This window comes from Penaeus chinensis, chromosome 6, assembly GCF_019202785.1.
Source record: "Penaeus chinensis breed Huanghai No. 1 chromosome 6, ASM1920278v2, whole genome shotgun sequence".
NCBI lineage: Eukaryota > Metazoa > Arthropoda > Malacostraca > Decapoda > Penaeidae > Penaeus > Penaeus chinensis.
In genome coordinates this window covers 22953751-22973081 of record NC_061824.1, presented here as the reverse complement: position 1 = coordinate 22973081, position 19331 = coordinate 22953751, and the positions used below count along the sequence as shown (strand labels likewise).

At 41.9% G+C, this 19331-nt stretch overlaps 2 protein-coding genes across 4 annotated transcripts in view; one reads left to right on the top strand and one right to left on the bottom strand.

The window, feature by feature from the left end:
- The window catches only part of LOC125026290 (neuropilin and tolloid-like protein 1), a 435365-nt gene that overhangs the window by 106760 nt on the left and 309274 nt on the right, over positions 1-19331 (top strand). The gene's annotated exons all lie outside the window — the stretch shown is intronic.
- LOC125026292 (kinase suppressor of Ras A-like) lies at positions 9567-12537 on the bottom strand. Its single transcript, XM_047614612.1, has 3 exons — positions 12403-12537; positions 11675-11888; positions 9567-9874 (listed from the first exon to the last, which is right to left on the bottom strand). Exons 2-3 carry the CDS (start codon positions 11810-11812, stop codon positions 9713-9715), a joined length of 300 nt encoding a protein of 99 aa, XP_047470568.1. The 5' UTR covers positions 11813-11888; positions 12403-12537; the 3' UTR covers positions 9567-9712.

The window sequence follows — 19331 nt, the reverse complement described above, 5'->3', positions numbered from 1 at the left end:
CTATAATGTATTAATAATTACTGTCAGATAGTATGCAATTGCTGTAAACTATCGTTTATGAAACGAGTGCAATTCCATCTGCTCCCACTGAATTTGTCTTTTTTAAGTGTTTTATTGTTAGGATAATTGTTTCTACTTCTACTGGTTGCGGTCTTGAAGAAGTTTGTTGTAGTGTTCGTTTTCGTTTATGTTGTGTTGATATGTGGGGGCGGTTGTCTGTTCAAAAGTGCGTCTACCTACTTCTGCAAAGAAGTTATTAAAGTATTCTGTATTATTTATGGAATTTGGGGAGGTGTCTGTATTTTGTTTCTTCTTAGGCACTAATGTATTTACTATTTTTCCACGTTACAGCAGAATCGCTTGCATTCATTGAACTTATTTTTAAAATAATTAGTTTTCGCCCAGGAGGCGTGTTTTCCACATTTTTTTTCTTTTGTTAGTATTCAGACCTGAAGTTGGAGTCAAATCTGTTTATCTTGAGAGCTTGTGAGTATTATTTCTATCATTTATGGCCCTCTTAATGTTGTCATTTATCCAGGGGGCGGGAGGACGCCTAACTGTTTTTGTTTTAAAAGGAGCGCAGGCATCGAGGCCGTTCTTTATCACGTTTGTAAGAATATTAACTTGTCTGTCAACGTCGTCAGTTGTTAAGATCTCTGACAGTGACGAGTCATTGGCTATAATATGTTGACAGACTAATTGAGGATCGTACTGCGTTAGGTCGCGAGAGGTTTTACTGACTGGTTTTCGCTTTGTCTTTACTATATTCAAGGTCAAGGTTAAAAGCTCGTGATCAGCAACGTGGCATGGGACAGCGTCTGCGTGTAGTGTAATATCGGGTCTGTTTGTTATTATAACATCTAATATGGATGAGGTGTTTTCTGTAATCCTTGTAGGCTTCTTTATAAGTTGTTTTAATTTGTTTTTTTTAATTATCCCATTTAATTTTGCATTTGGTTTACTTAGATCGTCATTTAAATCACCTAAGATGAAAAGTGAGAGAGAGAGAGAGAGAGAGAGAAAGAGGGAGAGAGAGAGAGAGAGAGAGAGAGAGAGAGAGAGAGAGAGAGAGAGAGAGAGAGAGAGAGAGAGAGAGAGAGAGGAAATAGGAGAGAATGAGAGAGAGAGAATATTTGAGAACGACAATACATTATTTCAACATCGATAAGCAATTCCACTCAGTATTTGCTTTATATATAACAGTCAAGAACGTTCATAATTTTTAGAATCTCACAATATCTTATTCTCCATACTGCTGTTATGATCAGTCTATGATTTACTACAAACATCTTCATAATCGGATTTTGTATTATTATAAAAGCAAAATTGTTTATTGCTTTCTGAATTCTCAAATACTTTACTCTGTAATTTGCTAAGTTATAATCAAAAAGATATCGCAATACATCTAACATTATTGTCTTTATGACATAATTCTTATGATATAATTTCTAAATATATTACACAAATATATATGTAATCATAAGACTATTATTATGAAAAATATAATCCAGAAAAAATGTATTGTGAAAATAGTATTTTAAAAAATGTAATTGTAGAATGTATCATTTCATGATATAATGTAGAGCTTTGTTAAAAGTTCTGGTAAGATATAAATTTGTAGAAATATATCTATCATCTCAATAAAAAAATAAGGACCAAAAGGAGAGATGCCGCAAACATAATAGGATATTATATACATACATATATATATATATATATTATATAATATAATATACACACCTTTTTCTTTCTCTTCTCCTTTTTACTAAAATTAAATATGTAATGTATAATAATTAGCATTAACATTATGCTAAGATATTGGTTTTCATATGATTGTGAAATGAAAAACCTATTCCCTGAGCATTAGAAAACCCATTTTGTATTTCACTAAGAATAGTGATAAAATATGATGATAATCATCGCCATGAAACCAGGGTTTGGGAAGCAATCAAAGACCAGCATTATTATAAAATACAGAATGACACTTTATTGTAAATGATAGGAAACATGACTATAGAAAAATATAATATAGGAAGTTAGCTTTATGTAAAGGTATAACAGTCTTGAAAGATTTGAAATAACATTAACACACGTAGACATACATACAATGCACACCCACACTCGGAACCACACCAAAAGGTTTGATTTCTTTAAATATAATACACCAAAGTCACTTTTAGGAGACACATAACCGTATAATGTGAGAATAAGCAGCTGCTTTGACCATCATCACCATCAGCTTCACCACCACCGTCATCATCTTTCACCATCTCTCAAAGCAGCTTCAGTGGTGAGTGAAGTAACACATAGTTATCATTACGTAAAAAATATCAAGTGAGAGAGTTCAAATAAAAAGTGAGGAAGGAAATACACTTGTATACCCAAGTACCTATTGCTGGTTTGTCCAGACTATGCACTCTTAATTGGCGATTGAATGGGTTGTAAATACACTTTAACACTAGTGATGGCATTTTGAACTGTTGGTAAAATGTATGTAAATAAGAATATGACATTTCACAAGGCCAAGGTAGTTCTTAGTAACATTAATAATATATATGTATCTTCCTTTATTCCATTGTTAAAATTATTCCTTAAGGCAAGATTATACCTATCAACATTAATGAAACTCTGCCTTGGAAAATTGTGAAAATCTTCATTCTGTTTCATCCATTTATCAGCAGTTTCCACATCTACTTTTTCAATCCTTGTCTCGCCTCCACGAGATTGTCCGGAGACACAGAAACATTCAGGTAAATTTAGGGCAATTTTTTCTATTCATCCCCGTTATAATTACAATGAAGTAGGTACAAATAGTTACAACAATAAGAAAATATAGGATTTCATACATCATTTAACATTATATAGAATGTATGATAAACATCTGTGTTCACAAAACACAATTACTCTTTAAGAAAAGATTAACATATGACCTACAGCCTCAAAACTATGCTCACAACCTTACAGTTTGGACTTCTGAAATTTGTCTGAAATTAAAATCTAAATGGCTTCTTTGTCTGAACTGCTCTGAAAGGCGGCTCAAATTTCACGCAAATAAAGTCATTCTTACTACTGTGTATAAATAATTACTAATATAATTTTACTAATTCAGTAATGGTAACGCTCTGTGCATTTTACAGACGAGATAACGAGCCTATTATTTTCTTTTCTTGAATGGCAACTTATTCAGAGCAACTTCGACACTTTTTGAAACGTTAATACAAAGGTTTCAGAAAAGTTAAAAAATGGCGATGGTGTTCATGACAAAAAAAAAAAAAAAAAAAAAATAATAATAATAAAAACAAAAATAACAAATAAAAAAATAATAATACAATAAAAAAAATAATCAACAAAATTTCTTAAAATAAAAGTAATAATAGCAATAATGATGATGATGATATGATACTAACACAGATATTGATAATGCTAATGATGATGGCAATGACAATGACAATGACAATGACGATGATGATGATGATAATAATGATAATGCTAATGATAATGATGATAATAATGATAATAATAATAATAATAATAATAATAATAATGATAATAATAATGATAATAATAAGATTTTTACTTCTGTACTACTGATACTAATAATTATGGTAACCTTGATAAGAAAATAATGATAACGGCAATGATAATGATAATATGATAATAATAGTAATAAACGAAATTATAAAAGCTAAATAAATCGAAAAAAAATACACCGATACATGGATGAAACATCAAACTGAAAGTGAAAAAAGAAGAAAACCAAAGCAATGATAATAAAAAGTAATAATAGCAATAATGAACAAATTTGAGCAAGGGATAACCAGTGGCGTGTAGCTTTGTGATTCATTTCCTCCCGGCCGCCTCGTCCTCGTGCTGGCTCAGTAATAATAATGATGATAATGATAAAGAAGATAATAAAGGATATATTGATCATAATAATATGGTGATGATAATGACAACTGTAGAAGAGGTAATAATAGATATGATAATGGTAATACAGATAAGAGTGAGTATAATAATAATGTTAATAATAATGATATTAATTATAGTGGTGATTATAATAATGATAATAATCATGATAATACTAATGATAGCGATAATGATAATGATATTCTTGATAATAATATTAATAATAATGATAATGATAATGATGATAATAAAAATAATAATAATAATAATAATGATGATTGATGATAATAATAATAATAATAATAATAATAATGAGAATAATAATAATAATAATAATAAATGTAATAATAATAATAGTAATAAGAACAATAATAATAATAATAATAATAATAATAATGAGAATGATAATAATAATAATAATAATAATAATAATAATAATAATAAACAGTGATAATAATAATTATCATTATGATAATGCTAACAGTACTGCTAATAATGATAATGATAGTAATGTTAATGGCAATAACAATGCTAGTGATGATGATGATAATACTATTAATAATAATAATATTAATAATGAAGATATTAATACTGATAATCTCATGTAAAGCGAAAACAATTATAAGGATAACAGTACTAATAATAACTGCTGATAATAAACGTAAAAACATAAATAAAAAATGACACATGAACATCTCCATCATCCATTGAATAAAAAATGAGAATTTTCATAACGAAGACGAATAAGAGCATGAAGAACAAGAGAAGTAAAAAAAAAAAAAAAAAAAAAAAAAAAAAAAAAAAAAAAAAAAAAAAAAAAAAAAAAATATATATAGTTTATGTTCAAAAGGAGAGACAGAAAGAAGGAACGTTTAGCGCAGGAACAGAACACGAATCAAACATGTTTACAACTTGAAGAACGTCCATCATTTTTTTATCTTTTAAGTTAACTATATGAGACAGACACTGATATACAAAATATTCACACACAATTCAACACCGCACCATATAGTTTAATCTTCGCCATTGTTAACATTCAACAGTGGAATTAACAGTTTTTTTATTTTATTTTTTGGGGGTTTCTTTTAAAAGACTGTATTTTACATCACATTAACACGATTTGTTTCTCATCTGACACTGCGGGAGAGATTTCATTAATATACAGAATGAAATGTGTATTATATGTCTTTAAGTCATTCACTGATTTAAAACATAAACTTTTCTTCATTTTCTTTGTTTTTTTGTTGCTGTTGTGATTTGCATTTAGAAATTCAACAAATTCCTCTTTCACTTCCTTTTGTGTTGTCTTTTTCCCTGCTTTTATTTATTTATTAATTTGTTTGCTTACACAATAAGGCCTTTTTTACAAAAACATTCCATACCTTTGTAAACACATTTTACGCTTGTAATCTTTGGTCACCGAGCTTAATATTGGGATATCCTAGATGCGTTATACATAAGGATCAATAAACATACTTACATCATATGATTTTCGACTAGAGAGGCAAAAACCGTGTGACTAATTAATGATTGTTAAGGAATAGATCTTATTGTCATGATTTGGAAAAGGAAGAAGAGTGAGAGAGGGCACATTAACATAATAAACTTAAGGCTAAACTTTAACCATACTTATGAGTGTAACTAAGTTATCTTATAAAACTGGTCATTGTACACACATACAAAACATGTCTGTATAAATGCTTTGGTTTCAGTTGTCCAAATTATGATGTTGACTACGATAATAATCATAATAATAAAAAGAATAAAGTTAAACATCAGTCTACAATACAGATTTAGTCTCTTGAACAATATTCTGCTGATGATAACTGAATATCTATTTTTGTGCAATTTGAACTTAAAAATCTATGTCTTTATAACGCCTCAGGGAAAAATACGTCAGATATTTTTTTTCCTTGGAGGCAAACAACAGTAATAACTTAAACATAACAATTAATTAAATTACCTTACATATCAAAACAGAAACATTTCTTAATTAACTTCAAAAAAATATTCTTAAAACGACATGTTATAGAAAATCTGTTTTCTTATAAATTTGACTTCATGACTTCAAATGTGGTCATGTAACAATCGTAGTTATACACTTATCTGTCATGGTTATTTTTATAACTGACAACAGTGATCGTATAACAAACTTACCGCCATCTATGTTTGCCACAACGAAAATTCAGATCATCATAACGGAATCTCGATTTCCCCTTATACCAAATACTTGTACACTCCTGTAGTTAACATGTTATTAATACTGTAATCAGGTTATCTTGTTATCAACAAAGCGGTAACATAGTTTCCCAGAAAGAGAAAGCCTGATAGACAGATATAGATAAATTGAAATAAATCGACCGAGAGATAGATAGATAGATAGATAGATAAATAGACAGAGAGTGAGAGAGTTAGAGAGAGAGAGAGAGAGAGAGAGAGAGAGAGAGAGAGAGAGAGAGAGAGAGAGAGAGAGAGAGAGAGAGAGAGAGTGAGAGAGAGAGAGAGAGAAAGACAGCGAAAGAGAGATGAAGCAGACAACAGAAGGAGAAGGATAAAATATACTTCTCCGAGATAGGTGGACGCACAATGCACAAGAAAATAGACGGAAGAACACTCACAGTCGCCCCTGGCAATGAGACCGTCTCCTTTCAACCCCCATCTTGGCTGCCTTGCGGGAAAGAACATCTTTGGCACTGATACTGACAGTACAGTATCTACAGAACAGGTTTTCTACAGAACAGAACGGTAGAATAAACGAGGAAAGGCCCGCTGTTTCGCTGACTAGAAGAAACGAAAAGGCAGACGGACACAAGACACATTACTTCACAGTTCGTCTTCAGAAACTGTGAAGGGAATTCGCAACTTAGCTTAAGGAAAATGCCTACTGCGGAGATAATGGTACAGTTTAAATAGTCATCGACTCAGCTTCGATAATGGGACCTAATCAATATGATTGAGATATAATGGCTAGGAGAAAGTAATGGGCATCTTTCCCTACTGAATAGTGAATATATACTGTGATGTTATATGGTATGCTGTGATACTACTGTATTCACCTGTAACATATGTATTATCATACGCATTGCAATATATATATATATATATATATATATATAATATATATATATATATATATATATATATATATACACACATATATACATATATACATATACACACACACACACATATAAATATATATATATATATATATATATATATATATATATATATATATATATATATATATGATTTGCTGGAACATCTACGATATATCAGTGTACTATACATGCCATGTACTATACTTCATTCCATTTTTATGAATTAGCATTCACAGTAGAATGCATACACTAATAGTCATATGTATAGATATATATCACTTTTTACAAATGCCTTCATTTTAAATAGCTACATGTTGCAAACTGATTTAAAAATACCTAAGTACTGGAATTGTAATTCGCAGTAAAAAGCAGCATTCTCTACCTTCATATATATAAAAAATCCCTTTTGCATTTTGATTCAAAACAATATTCAGTGGGATACCCATTAAATGTAGAGAGACACCAGATTACACTGGATAACATGGGATCGGCTCAAGATAACAAGTATGTATATACGTATATATATGTGTGTGTGTGTTACGTATATGCGTGAGTGTGTGTGTGTATATGTGTATGTGTATGTGTATGTGTGTGTGTGTGTGTGTGTGTGTGTGTGTGTGTGTGTGTGTGTGTGTGTGTGTGTGTGTGTGTGTGTGTGTGTGTGTGTGTGTGTGTGTGTGTGCAAGGAGTGAAGTCACTTCAAACATGTCACGGTGTCTGGTTGTATTTACAGTGAAGAAAGGCTTCTGCAGTATATAGCATACATAGTCTGAATCCCGTCTATGCGTCACAGTTCTGAAAACACAGAACACTCATTCCATCCTTACACAGAGGCCTAATTATTGTCATTAAATATAATTCGAACGATTGATAAAAAGTTCAATAGAATTAGAAGCTAGCTTTTAGTTGAGCTGAAACAAGAGAAATCGTGCAAGAGATTTTAGCACTTTCAAATGCGCTCGTCTCCCCCCTCCCCAACCCCCTCCCCGTTGGCTACGCTACAACAAGAACCAGTATTGTATTACACTGGACTAACTCTGGTATAAAAATCGATATCTTTGAATGATGATTATGATGAATAAACTTTATTCTTTGGTCTATAGAGATGCATAAACATTTTCGATAAATGTTAATAAGTTAACCTATTTTTATTAGCTACTTTAGATGAAAAAAAAACTTATGCTTTCCTAAGGAAAAAATCTAATGATAATAACCCGAAAATATGCATAATATTCTCTTACTGTATCATTATCAATGCTCAGCATCAGTTTTGTGACTAAATATCCGAGTCTTAGAGATCGCAACACTAGGCTATGACAATAACAATCTCTCGTCTATTGCGTTATCAGCGAACAGAATTCGGATTGTTGAGAGTATTAAACTACACTCTTATTGTTCTAAGGAACAGCGAGAAGGACAGTCGAAAGAGCCGCCCTTGAGAGCCATTTGCCATTCGTTCTGTGACCTAATACTCGAGGTGAGGATCTGGTTCTCCCGCGGGGGATCCGATTCCTTCTGATGGAGGAACGGGGGACTGGAACCCTTTGTTTGGGATTCCCGAAAGGGTTTATATATATATGGCCTCTCGTAGATCCTAGTTCACTCTAAATTAAGTGGGCTTTCGTGTGGCTCTTAAGCGGCTCTGTCGGTCGCCTTTCCCGTGTCACCCTTGAGCTGGTGGAAGACAGATGAAGAAGGAGATGCGCCGACATCCCCATCAGAGAAAAATGATAAAAAGGCGGAAAACTTGATGGGCTGGAACTGTAAACTTTGGTACGTGGAAGATATTTTTTGTAAAGACTAGCTAGTTTTTAATGTATTTCATATTTCTCTTCTATTTCTGACTTTCGAGGACATTGAGCGAGTGAGGTAAACAGATATTCATCTTAAAAGTACTATAGGCATCTCTCTCCCGGCCGCCTGCCATGTAGAGATCGCTAATACAAAACTTGTTTACTTTCACAAAACCTTATAAACACTTTTATAGAGGTAATCTACTTCTGGCTCGGTTGTGAGATAATATATCTTTATCTTACGCTACATTATTTCATTTCATCCCTTTTTTCTTCGTAACAGAAAAAAAACTAATTAGTGTCAAGAGCAGTACACATCTTTAAAAAAATCTTTGGTTACGAGAGATTTGGTAATAGTGTCAGACACAATCAAGACAGAAAAAAGTACTTGACCTGTCTTATTTACGCTTGATTGACACATACAACACATGCAGACATTTTTTTTTTCATTTGTCTTTCTCTCTGTCTTTTTAATCTATTTTTTTTTTGGCCCACATTCATTTCTGACCTCCGTGCATCGACCTCCTTACGAGTCTCGAAGTTCTTTTGTTCTGCTTCCACATGTGGGTCAGCGAGGGAGGCCGGCAATGTGGGCGGGCGAAGGGCATGGGCGTGGGCGTGTCATGTCGGGCGGCCATGCGGGACTCTGGCACACATGCCCGGGGACGAACACTTCCTTCCTTCCTTCCTTTTTTCGTTTGCTTCTTCCTTCCTTCTCCTTCTCGTTTTCTTCTCCCTTTCTTCTCCTCCCTCTCGTTTTCTTCTCCTCCTTTTTGTTTCCTTCATGCCATCTCCATCCTTCCTCCTTCCTGCGTCTCAAGGAAGCTTCAAGAAGTGTTCGCCGGCCAGGGAGTCCGCAATCGTCTCCTCCGTGAGCGACCTTCCCGGAGGAGGAGGCCGCCCGAACTCCTGTCAGCAAGAGATCCTGCCGGAGAGTCCTATGCGGTTCAGTCTCTCGGGCTCGGACGTGGAGTGGGCGCGGTGCAGGGACAGCGTCTGCTGGAGGGTGCGCAGGATGTCCGGGAAGATTGGGCGCTGCGCAGGCTCGGAGTCCCAGCACTCGCCGATCAGGGTCTGCGGAGGAGGAAGGGTCTGTCACAAGGGCCTCGGGAGCTGATGGAATTTGATTTGAAGGATTATTTTGATTAGAAGAACCTCCATGTGAAGGATGTTTGATCTGGAGGACTTTTATTCGAAGGATCTTTTGAGTCTAAGGATTTTTTCGACTAGAAATGTTTGACGGAAGACCCGTCCTCCTGTGTGGAGGGTCTGTCACAAGGGCCTCGGGAGCCGGAGGAATTCGATTACAAGGACCTTTTGAGCAGAAGGAATTTGGGATTAGAAGGATTTTTTTGTTGGTTGAAGAAAGATGTCGGAAGGACTTTTAATGAGACTGGATTGGGAGAGAGGATTGTGACAAAAAAAAAAAAAAAAAAAAAAAAAAAATGATAATATGATAATATTTCTGAAAGAAGGATTTGCTGAAGAAGAAGTATGAAATTTGGTGGACCGATTAATTCTTTGGATTCTTCTACAGGATTTTTAGAGGGCGAATTTTCATAAGGATTTATGAGCAGATGATCGGCTGGATTTTTTTTTTTTACTAAAAGACGTAATGCAAGGGAATGATTGCATGTAAGATTTGAGAGATCAGTGAAAGAATTAAATTCAAAAAATGAAAAAGATGGAGGATCTTTATTTTCTAATAATTCATATGCTAAAGGAATAAGACAGAAAAGGGGATTTCTAAAAGAAAACAATAACAAAAATAACACAAAAATATATAAAAGTATTGCCAGGATTCCAGAAATTGATTTAAACGATTGTTGTGAAAATGTTATGATGAGGAATCTCGGCTCGAGTCATGAGAAATATTTTGAGTTATATTTAAGTTCTGTTGCCAATTCATTTTCTAATTTAGCTTCGTTCATATGTTTTTTCTTACATATATCTTATTTTACTTCTGGCTGATTCGGTTTATATATATCTATATCACTGCTCTTGTCCTCCTCTCATCCTCCTTTTTTATCCCTCTTCCTTTAAGCTTTGGCTTTCCCTTCCCTTTCTCTTCTTTCCCCCTCTTCCCTTCCTTTCGCCCTCTAGTCTTTACTTTTCCCTCTTTCCACTTCTCCCCATTTCTCAATCTCCTTTCCTTACCGTTTTCGACCTCTCCCTCCATCTCTATTCCTTCCGTTCCCTTCCTCCTTCCCTCTCCCTCCATCTCTATTCCTTCCGTTCCCTTCCTCCTTCCCTCTCCCTCCATCTCTATTCCTTCCGTTCCCTTCCTCCTTCCCTCTCCCTCCATCTCTATTCCTTCCGTTCCCTTCCTCCTTCCCTCTCCCTCCATCTCTATTCCTTCCGTTCCCTTCCTCCTTCCCTCTCCCTCCATCTCTATTCCTTCCGTTCCCTTCCTCCTTCCCTCTTCCTCCATCCCTCCGGCTCCCTCTCTCCTCCAACTCCCTCCATCCTTCTCTTTTGCTCCATCTCCCTCTTCTTGCACCTTTACTCCCTGCCTTTGCCTCTTCCTTTTTTTTCTTCCTCTCCCTCTCCCTTCCCTTTCGTCTCCTATTCATCTAATACTTCTCATCTCCCCCTCCCTATTCCACCCCCTCCCCCCCACCTCCATCTATCACTCCCTTCCTTGCACTGCCCCACTTTCTACCTACCTCTGCCTCCCCCTCCCTCCCTCCCTCCCTCCCTCCCGCACCCCTTTCCTTCCCACGCACCCCACTCACCGCTGCCCTTTCCCCTCCCCCTCCCCCCATGCACCCACCACCTTTGCCCCCCCCCCTTCCCCTCCCATGCACCTTGGCCCACTCGGCTTTCCCTCTCATTCCCCACCCTTGCCCCCCTCCCCCATCTCCCCCCACTCACCTTCAGGTTCTGCGTGCACTGCAGCTCCCCCGTGGGCGGCTGCCTCCCCTTGCTCACTTGCAGGATGACCGCGTGGGGGTGCTGTGAGGCGAAGGGCGTGGCCTCGGCGAACAGCTCGTACAGCAGCGTCCCGTACATGTACACGTCTGACTGCTGGGTGGGCCGGGGCGCTGACGGTGACCTGGGGCGGAGCCACGACCACGGTCCGCATCATCTGTGGGAAGTCATGAGAGGTCACAGGTCGCTTCAATATGTCATGAGAGGTCACAGGTTGCTTCAATGAGTCATGAGAGGTCACAGGGTGCTTCGCTAGCCATGGATAGTTACATCATTAGTAGTGGGGCTTCTCTGGAGTCATGAAAGGTCACAGTGTTATGCTAGTTTTTCTTTTCGTCATGCAGCGACAGTCACCGAGTTATGAGACGTCAAGAAGCCACTGGTAGATAGTTCAATAGATAATTCATTAGCCTATAAGTGTTGGTCCAGAACATTCCGTGGTCACTCCTATGAGTAGTAATCACATAATCAGAAGACTAAATTTAATCTTAATATCTAAAATCCTAACCGATCGGCCAACGGAAACCGCACGACTGCCATCAAATTCAAAAGAAGGCGAGGACTGGCATCGCGTCCGCGGTCTCCGCTTCTCACGCCGTCCGCCATCGCTCCCTTCTAAAAAAACAAACGACCATATAATCAAACACAAGACCATCTTCAGCCTGACGTACCTCAGGAGGCAAGTAAGTGAGGAGCCCCTGCGCCAGGCACCCCGTGTCCTCTCCCGCCGGCGACGACTCCGCCATGCTGTGGTCGAGGAGACTCAGCTTGATCTTGGCTTCGAGGAAAACATTGCGAGAGTTGAGGCGGCCATGGATGATCCCGCGAGAGTGCAGGTACGACATGGCCTGCGCGACCTGTGGGGGAGGGAGGGTGAGTAGCCTGGATGGGAGGGAGGGAAGGAGGGAAGGGGGAGGGAGGAGTATGCTGGTGAGGGAGGGAGAGAGGGAGGAGGAGAGAGGAGATGAGTGGCTTGGTGAAGGAGGGAAAGATGGAGGGGAGGTAAGTGGCGGGCGATGAAGGAAAGAGGAAATTCGGAAAGTGGTCGGCGAAGAAGAGGATGGGAAGGTAAGTGGCTCGGCGAGGGAGGGAAGGAGGGAGGGAGGGAGGATAAGAGACTTGAAGAGGGAGGGAAGCTGAGTGGCGTGGCAAGGGGGAGGAAGGGAGGGAGGGTAGGAGAGAAGGAAGATGAGTGACTTGGGTAGGGAGGGAAGAAGGGAGGTACGGAGGGAGGGAGGGAAGTAGGGAGGGAAGATGTGGCAAAGGGGAAAGGGAAGGAAGGAGGTGAAGGGAGAACGAGGGAATAGATAAAAAGGTGGAATGATGGTGAATGGGTAGATGCGTGTGTGAATGAGCAAGTAATGCACGAAAGAATGTGTACGCTTGTGAATTTATGAATACTGGATAGTGGAATGGATATGTTTGGATAAAGACATAAATTAATGGAGCTTGAACAAGATAAATGAATAAACCTATGGGAGATGAAACTGCCTGAATATACATCTGAATGGCTGAATAAAATGCATAAAAGCTACGGTATTATAATACAGCAAGAAACGAAATTAAAAAGGAACCGTCATTTTTGAGTTGTTCCACGATATGACAGCGATAACAAAAGACGTTCTTTGGGCGCTTATATCATCTGCGAGGTGAACAGGAACTAAAAGATGAAATAAATCGATCGGTAAGGCAATAATGGTGATAATGATGATGATAATGATAATATTCATAAATATGGTGGTAAGATGACAATAATAGTGATTATTTCAATGGTATAACAGTGATAATAAAATAACGTCGATGACGCGAGCTCCGTCCTCGGCCGCGACGGCGCACCCACCTGTCTGGCGATGTTGACCCTGGAGGGGTAGGGGATGGAGCCCCTGGAGGAGGTGTGTTGGTGCAGGGACATCCCCCGCCGCACGCCCGTCACGATGGCGAGGTGGGGCGGCGCCATGCACGCGCCCATGAACAGGACGATGTTCTCATGGCGGATCATGGACAGGCTGGACACGAGCGCCCAGAAGCGGCGCTCCGTGCCCGCGTCGGACCCGTCGAAGGTGTGGATCATCACGTCGCCGTGCCAGCGGCCCCTGTGGAAGGAAGGGCGTTAGGGGGCGGCCTGATAGCAATGCAAGGAATAATCATCATGACAACATGAACGGCAATTTCAGCAGCAGTGATACTGACAACTGGAGTGCTCCCGACGGCAGCAGCACGACCTGGGCCTACCTGTAGATGTTGGTGGTGGAGCCGCGGCGCAGCACGTGGCCGAAGCGCAGCTGGTCCCACTGGATGGCCCACTCCGCCAGCGGGTCGTGGCTGCCCGTGACCTGCGTCGTGGAGGCGCCCGAGTCGCGGCGCTCCTCCAGCACCCGGGGCGGCACGCGCACCTCCACGGGCTCCTCCTCCTCGAAGCCGCTCTCCTCGCCCGTGCTCTCCTCGCGGCTCGACGACCCCGGCCGCGACATGCGCCGCGCGCTCGGCGCCAGCGGCGTGTTGGGCCGCGCGCCGCCGCCGCCGTCCTGGGGCGTCGACGCGGCGGCGGGCGGGAAGCCCTCGTCCTGGCTGATGGTCTTGCCGCGCGACAGGCGGCGGCGGCGCTCGGCGGCCTGCACGGAGAAGCGGCCGTCCAGCGTGCGCCGCAGGTGGTCCGCCGGCAGCGACATGCGCGGCCGCGTGGAAGGCGCGCGCTGCGGCGACAGCTCGAGCGAGCGCCGCATGTAGCCGGGCGGGTTGACGAGGCGGTGGTGCGCCGTGGGCGTGTGCTGCGCGGAGATGTTGGGGGACGAGTAGCCGCTCTCCTGCTGCGCCAGCAGCGTGCGGCCCTCCTCCCATGAACCCCCGCGCGCGGCGCGCCGCAGGAGGTCGGCGAAGCGCTTGCGGGCCGTCTTGGGGTCATGGGTGGCCACGTCGGTGCGCAGTCCGTAGTGGACCTTGGCGTGGTGCTCGGCCGACTTGGGCGTCCGGCCCGGGCGCCGCTTGCGGCCCAGCCACTGCACGAGGCGCAGGTAGAAGCGCTGCGACGTGCGCAGCGCCGCCGAGCGCTCCTCGCCGGAGCCGAGCAGCTCGGCCACGCCGGGGTCCAGCTCCGCCTCGCCCCCCTCCCCCCCCTGCGCCGACACCTGGCCCAGCTCGAGCGCGTCCGCGGCGCCGAGCGGCGGCAGCGGCAGCCCCATCAGGCCCGCCAGGGTGAGCCCGGCGTGCGGCGCGGCGCCCGGGGGGGAGCCGGGGGGGGCGGGCGGCACGGGGAGGGCCGGGGCCTCTGTGTCAGCTGGGGGCTGGGGTGCGGGAGGAGGGGGTACGGCAGCCAGGGGGGAGGGAGGGGGGCTGCATGACCCCACGCTGCCGCTGTCCTCGTCGCGGGGGCACCTGTGGGAGGGGGGGGGGGGGCGTTAGTACTGTGTGTGTGTGTGTGTGTACATGCGTACACATGTGTCTGGATCAACACGCGTACATCCTCACGAGCCTTTCGCCTCAAGTGTTTCCTTTAATAACAGCACAAAACACAAGCCAACAGACAGACCCATACATAATTAAATGCTAAGAGAGAAAGGCGGGAAAAAACTCCCAGCGCTGCATTCCAACTTAAGCTTTACGGCAGTTTACTTAGAGACCAAAATGGTATGGCGATTCCTTAGTGAGAAGAGGCAGTGTGTTTAGAGATATATAATAAGCATGGGTTAATGGGGCTAATGGAGTAATGTGGAGGGGAGAGGGGGAGGGAAGAGGGGACGGGGAGGCGGGAGATAGGAGGGGGAGTGGGGAGAAGGGAAGAGGGGAGAAGGCAAGAGAAGAAGGTATAGAGGAAGGGAAGAGGGGAGAGGGAGGGGGTAGAGAGGAGGGGAAGGGAAGAAGGTATAGAGGAGGGGGAGAGGGGAAGGGAAAAGGGGAAGGGAAGAGGGGAGAGGCGGAAGGGGAGTCATGTGCAGGGATAGACAAACAAAATATACGTAGATATTATACATTACATGAGCTGAGTGGGGGTAATGGGTGCATGACTGGGAAAGGACGACGCTCAAGAGGTGTGTGAATGGGGGAGTAAATATCCCAGGGGTTAATGAGGCAGTAGGGAACGGGTGAACCATGAGGATGGGGAAGTCTGTACAGGTAGAGATGTAAATATGTACATTGACAGTACAAGTGTAAGGAGACGTTGGGGAGGAGGGGGGGGGATGGGGAGAACGGAGGGGAAATGGGGAGTGAAAGAGGAAGACAAGAGAGAGAGAGAGAGAGAGAGAGAGAGAGAGAGAGAGAGAGAGAGAGAGAGAGAGAGAGAGAATGAGAGAGAGACAGAGAGAGAGAGACAGAGAGAGAGAGAGAGAGAGAGAGAGAGAGAGAGAGAGAGAGAGAGAGAGAGAGAGAGAGAGAGAGAGAGAGAGAGAGAGAGAGAGAGAGAGAGAGAGAGAAAGAGAGGCAGACCCATTACAAATAAGCAATTGAGAAGAGAGGAAAAGGAAAGGAAAATGGGAGAGAGAGGATAATGGGTTACGTGGGGAGAGGGGAGTGCATAGTGTGCATAGATTGAAAGGAAGTACATATACACAAAAATCATCAACGAAGAAAGAAAAGGAAATTGGGCGTCTCAGCAAATGCATAATGGTAGAAACAGAGAAGAAATAGGTAAAAGATAAACAAGCCCCATTAAACGTAATTACACGAAGGGAGGAGGGGAATGAAAGGACGAAAAATGGGGAAAAGAGGGCACTGGGCAATGAACAATGGGTAATGGGTAATGGGTTGGCGGAGGGGAGGGAGGGAGGAGAAATGTGCATGGGTGGAGCGGCAGTGCATCGATAGTTCAGGCGTGGGTGGTCGGGAGATGGTTCAATACGATTTCCGACGCTGCTGCACGATGAGGACCAGCTGTCTCCCCTCATTTTTTTCCGCGCCTGTGTGTGTGTGTGTGTGTTTCTGTCTCTGTCTGTCTGTCTGTTTGTCTGTGTCTGCTTGTTTTCCCTTACTTCTCTGTCTCTGTCTGTTCAATGCTCCCTCTTTTACTCCCATGTTATCTATCTATCTATCTACCTCATCGTCTTCTTCTCCCTCCTCCCCTTAAAAAGGAAACAAGGTAATCATGGAAGCGAATTTCATCGATCTTAAACTGAGACTTACTCCCTCGGTTGTATATAGAGCAAAATGACGAGATCCGAATAATATCGTTTAAAGGTGATGCTCTTGCGGGCAGAGACTTACAGAGATAGATAGATAGTGAGATGGATGGATGGATGGATAGAGAGTGAGAGGGGGGTGAGAACAAGGGAAGGAGGGAGGGGGGGGGGAGAGAGGGGAGGGAGGGAGGGAGGGAGGGAGGGAGGGAGAGAGACAGAGACCAACTGACAGACAGATGGATAACCACGTAAATCTCCCTGTTTGACCTTTCACACTATCTTTCCTTCTCATCACCTGCTTCACTATCACTTCCAAAGGCCTGCCTCACTAATGGCGTACGTCCAGCTTCACCATCTCGCGGCTTTCCTCTCCTGACCTTGCTTACTGTTTTTCCTTCCTGATAATTATTCACGAAAGGCCTATGACTGCTCTTTGCGATTTTGTCCATGATCTGCCCTGTTGCCACATCTCGCAGTTAATGCAAACATTTATGTCGTTTTAGACCATATTTTGAGAATCTACTGTAATAAGGTAAATATGGCAATACATCTTGCTTATATTATAACGCAGGGGCGTCATATGGGGGGAGATTTTGCCCCCAAGACTCAGATTGCCTCCCTCAACCTCTGGCTTGTCCCCCCCCCCCCCTAAAGCCATATTCCCTTGCTTTTTTTTGGCTAAAGCACACCTTTATACCTCTGGTTGTTGCTTAAAATGCTCACTTCGCTCGCTAATCTTGCCCCCCAAGAAAAAGCTGAAATGAAACCCCTGTTGTAACAGTAATATTACACATTTAGTGTATCTGGATGTGATGTAGAATCCCTATGTCTGTTGTCAGAGCATCAGTTGTAAGGGCGGGCGCTGCTGTTTGTATTTTTCAATAAAACATGGCAATGGAATGAAGGGGAGGGCTCAATTAACGTTTGCCAATTTATCAAAAGAGGCCTCGAAGCTTTCCTTATTTTTTCTAAAGCAGAAAACTCTTCAACAGAAGAATGTATAAACTGGACAAATTAAAGACAGTTCTTACGGACATGAATAACAAATATCAGTAAAATGTAGGAAATGACTACATTAACGGTTGACAGTAAATAAAAGTGGCTTCAAGTTTTTCATATCGTATTCGATGCAGAATCACCTTCAAAGTTGTGTAAGTTTGCATTGTAGTTTTAAAGACGCGCGTGGGACACGTCTACACTTGTCCTACAACTTCGGTCGCGTCTTAGACAAAAAGTACCTGTCTGAGACATTTTCGTGGGGAGTCGGAGACAAACTTGCTGAGTCAAAGACAGGTGAAGATAATCACACATCAGGAATGACAACCAGGCTTTGGAGGCTCAGTCCGATTTGTTGTCAACCATTAATTGATCCGTTTTCTACATATTCGCAGTGATTTTCTGTTCGAAAATACAAATGGCGTCGCGCTTCCACAGCTGACACAATGATAACAATCTATTGCTGCCCAAATTACAGTTAAATATATAAAAAGTGTATTATAATTGTCATTATAGAACTAAGATTCATTGCCGAATATAGTTTATCATGTAACTGCAATCAGTTATCTTCACATATAATATATAACGATGTGAACGTCTGCTCTGTTACCAGAGTGAAATGAGATGCGGCTCCAGCGAAAACCAAAGACGAATCCTAAAGCACAGTCACAGGCCTTCGTGAACCCCGGCCCTGAATCACTACCTTTCGGACTCCTCGCTGTCTCAAAAATCTTTCCTCTCGAATTTCTTGCCTCGTGACGCTGCTTCATTCTGTATCTACCTCATTATCTTTCGCACTCCTCATGTGCTTTCCCATACGTCTGCCATTTTTGTTTACCATCATTACTATTTCTTTTTCCTTTCGCTATTTTTTGGTTCAACATGAGAGAGCAGGTCGCGAAGAGAAATGTTAGTCGTTGACAGCAATGCACTAGCTACGCCACGCTCATAACACTCGTACCTTGTGTATCTACCACAGCACCAATAACTTCCCCATAGTACTATAAACTCTACCACAGCCCCATTACCTCTGCCGTTGCGCTGTATACGCTGTCACAACACCATATTCGCTATAAAAACACTATACAATCTACTATTAACACCGTCGGCTCTATCAGATCCACAGCACACAGTCCCACATTGTAAGGTTCTGCTACCACACACACAAAGTGCCAACCACAGCGCCAGATGAAACCACACAACCATACCATGGTTTTAAGTGTCCCTCGCTTCTGCCAATTCATTCTACCTCTGCTCCCCATTCCCCTACTGGCATTCAGTACACCAAACTAAGTTCACACATACAAAACACACACACACACACACACACACACACACACACACACACACACACACACACACACACACACACAAACACACACACACACACACACACCTTTACCTTATAAACGACGTCCCTCACACAGCCTCACTCGTCCTCAAATAATCTCTCAGAGTTCTCTCTCATATTACCCTCATCCTGATTGCTTAAG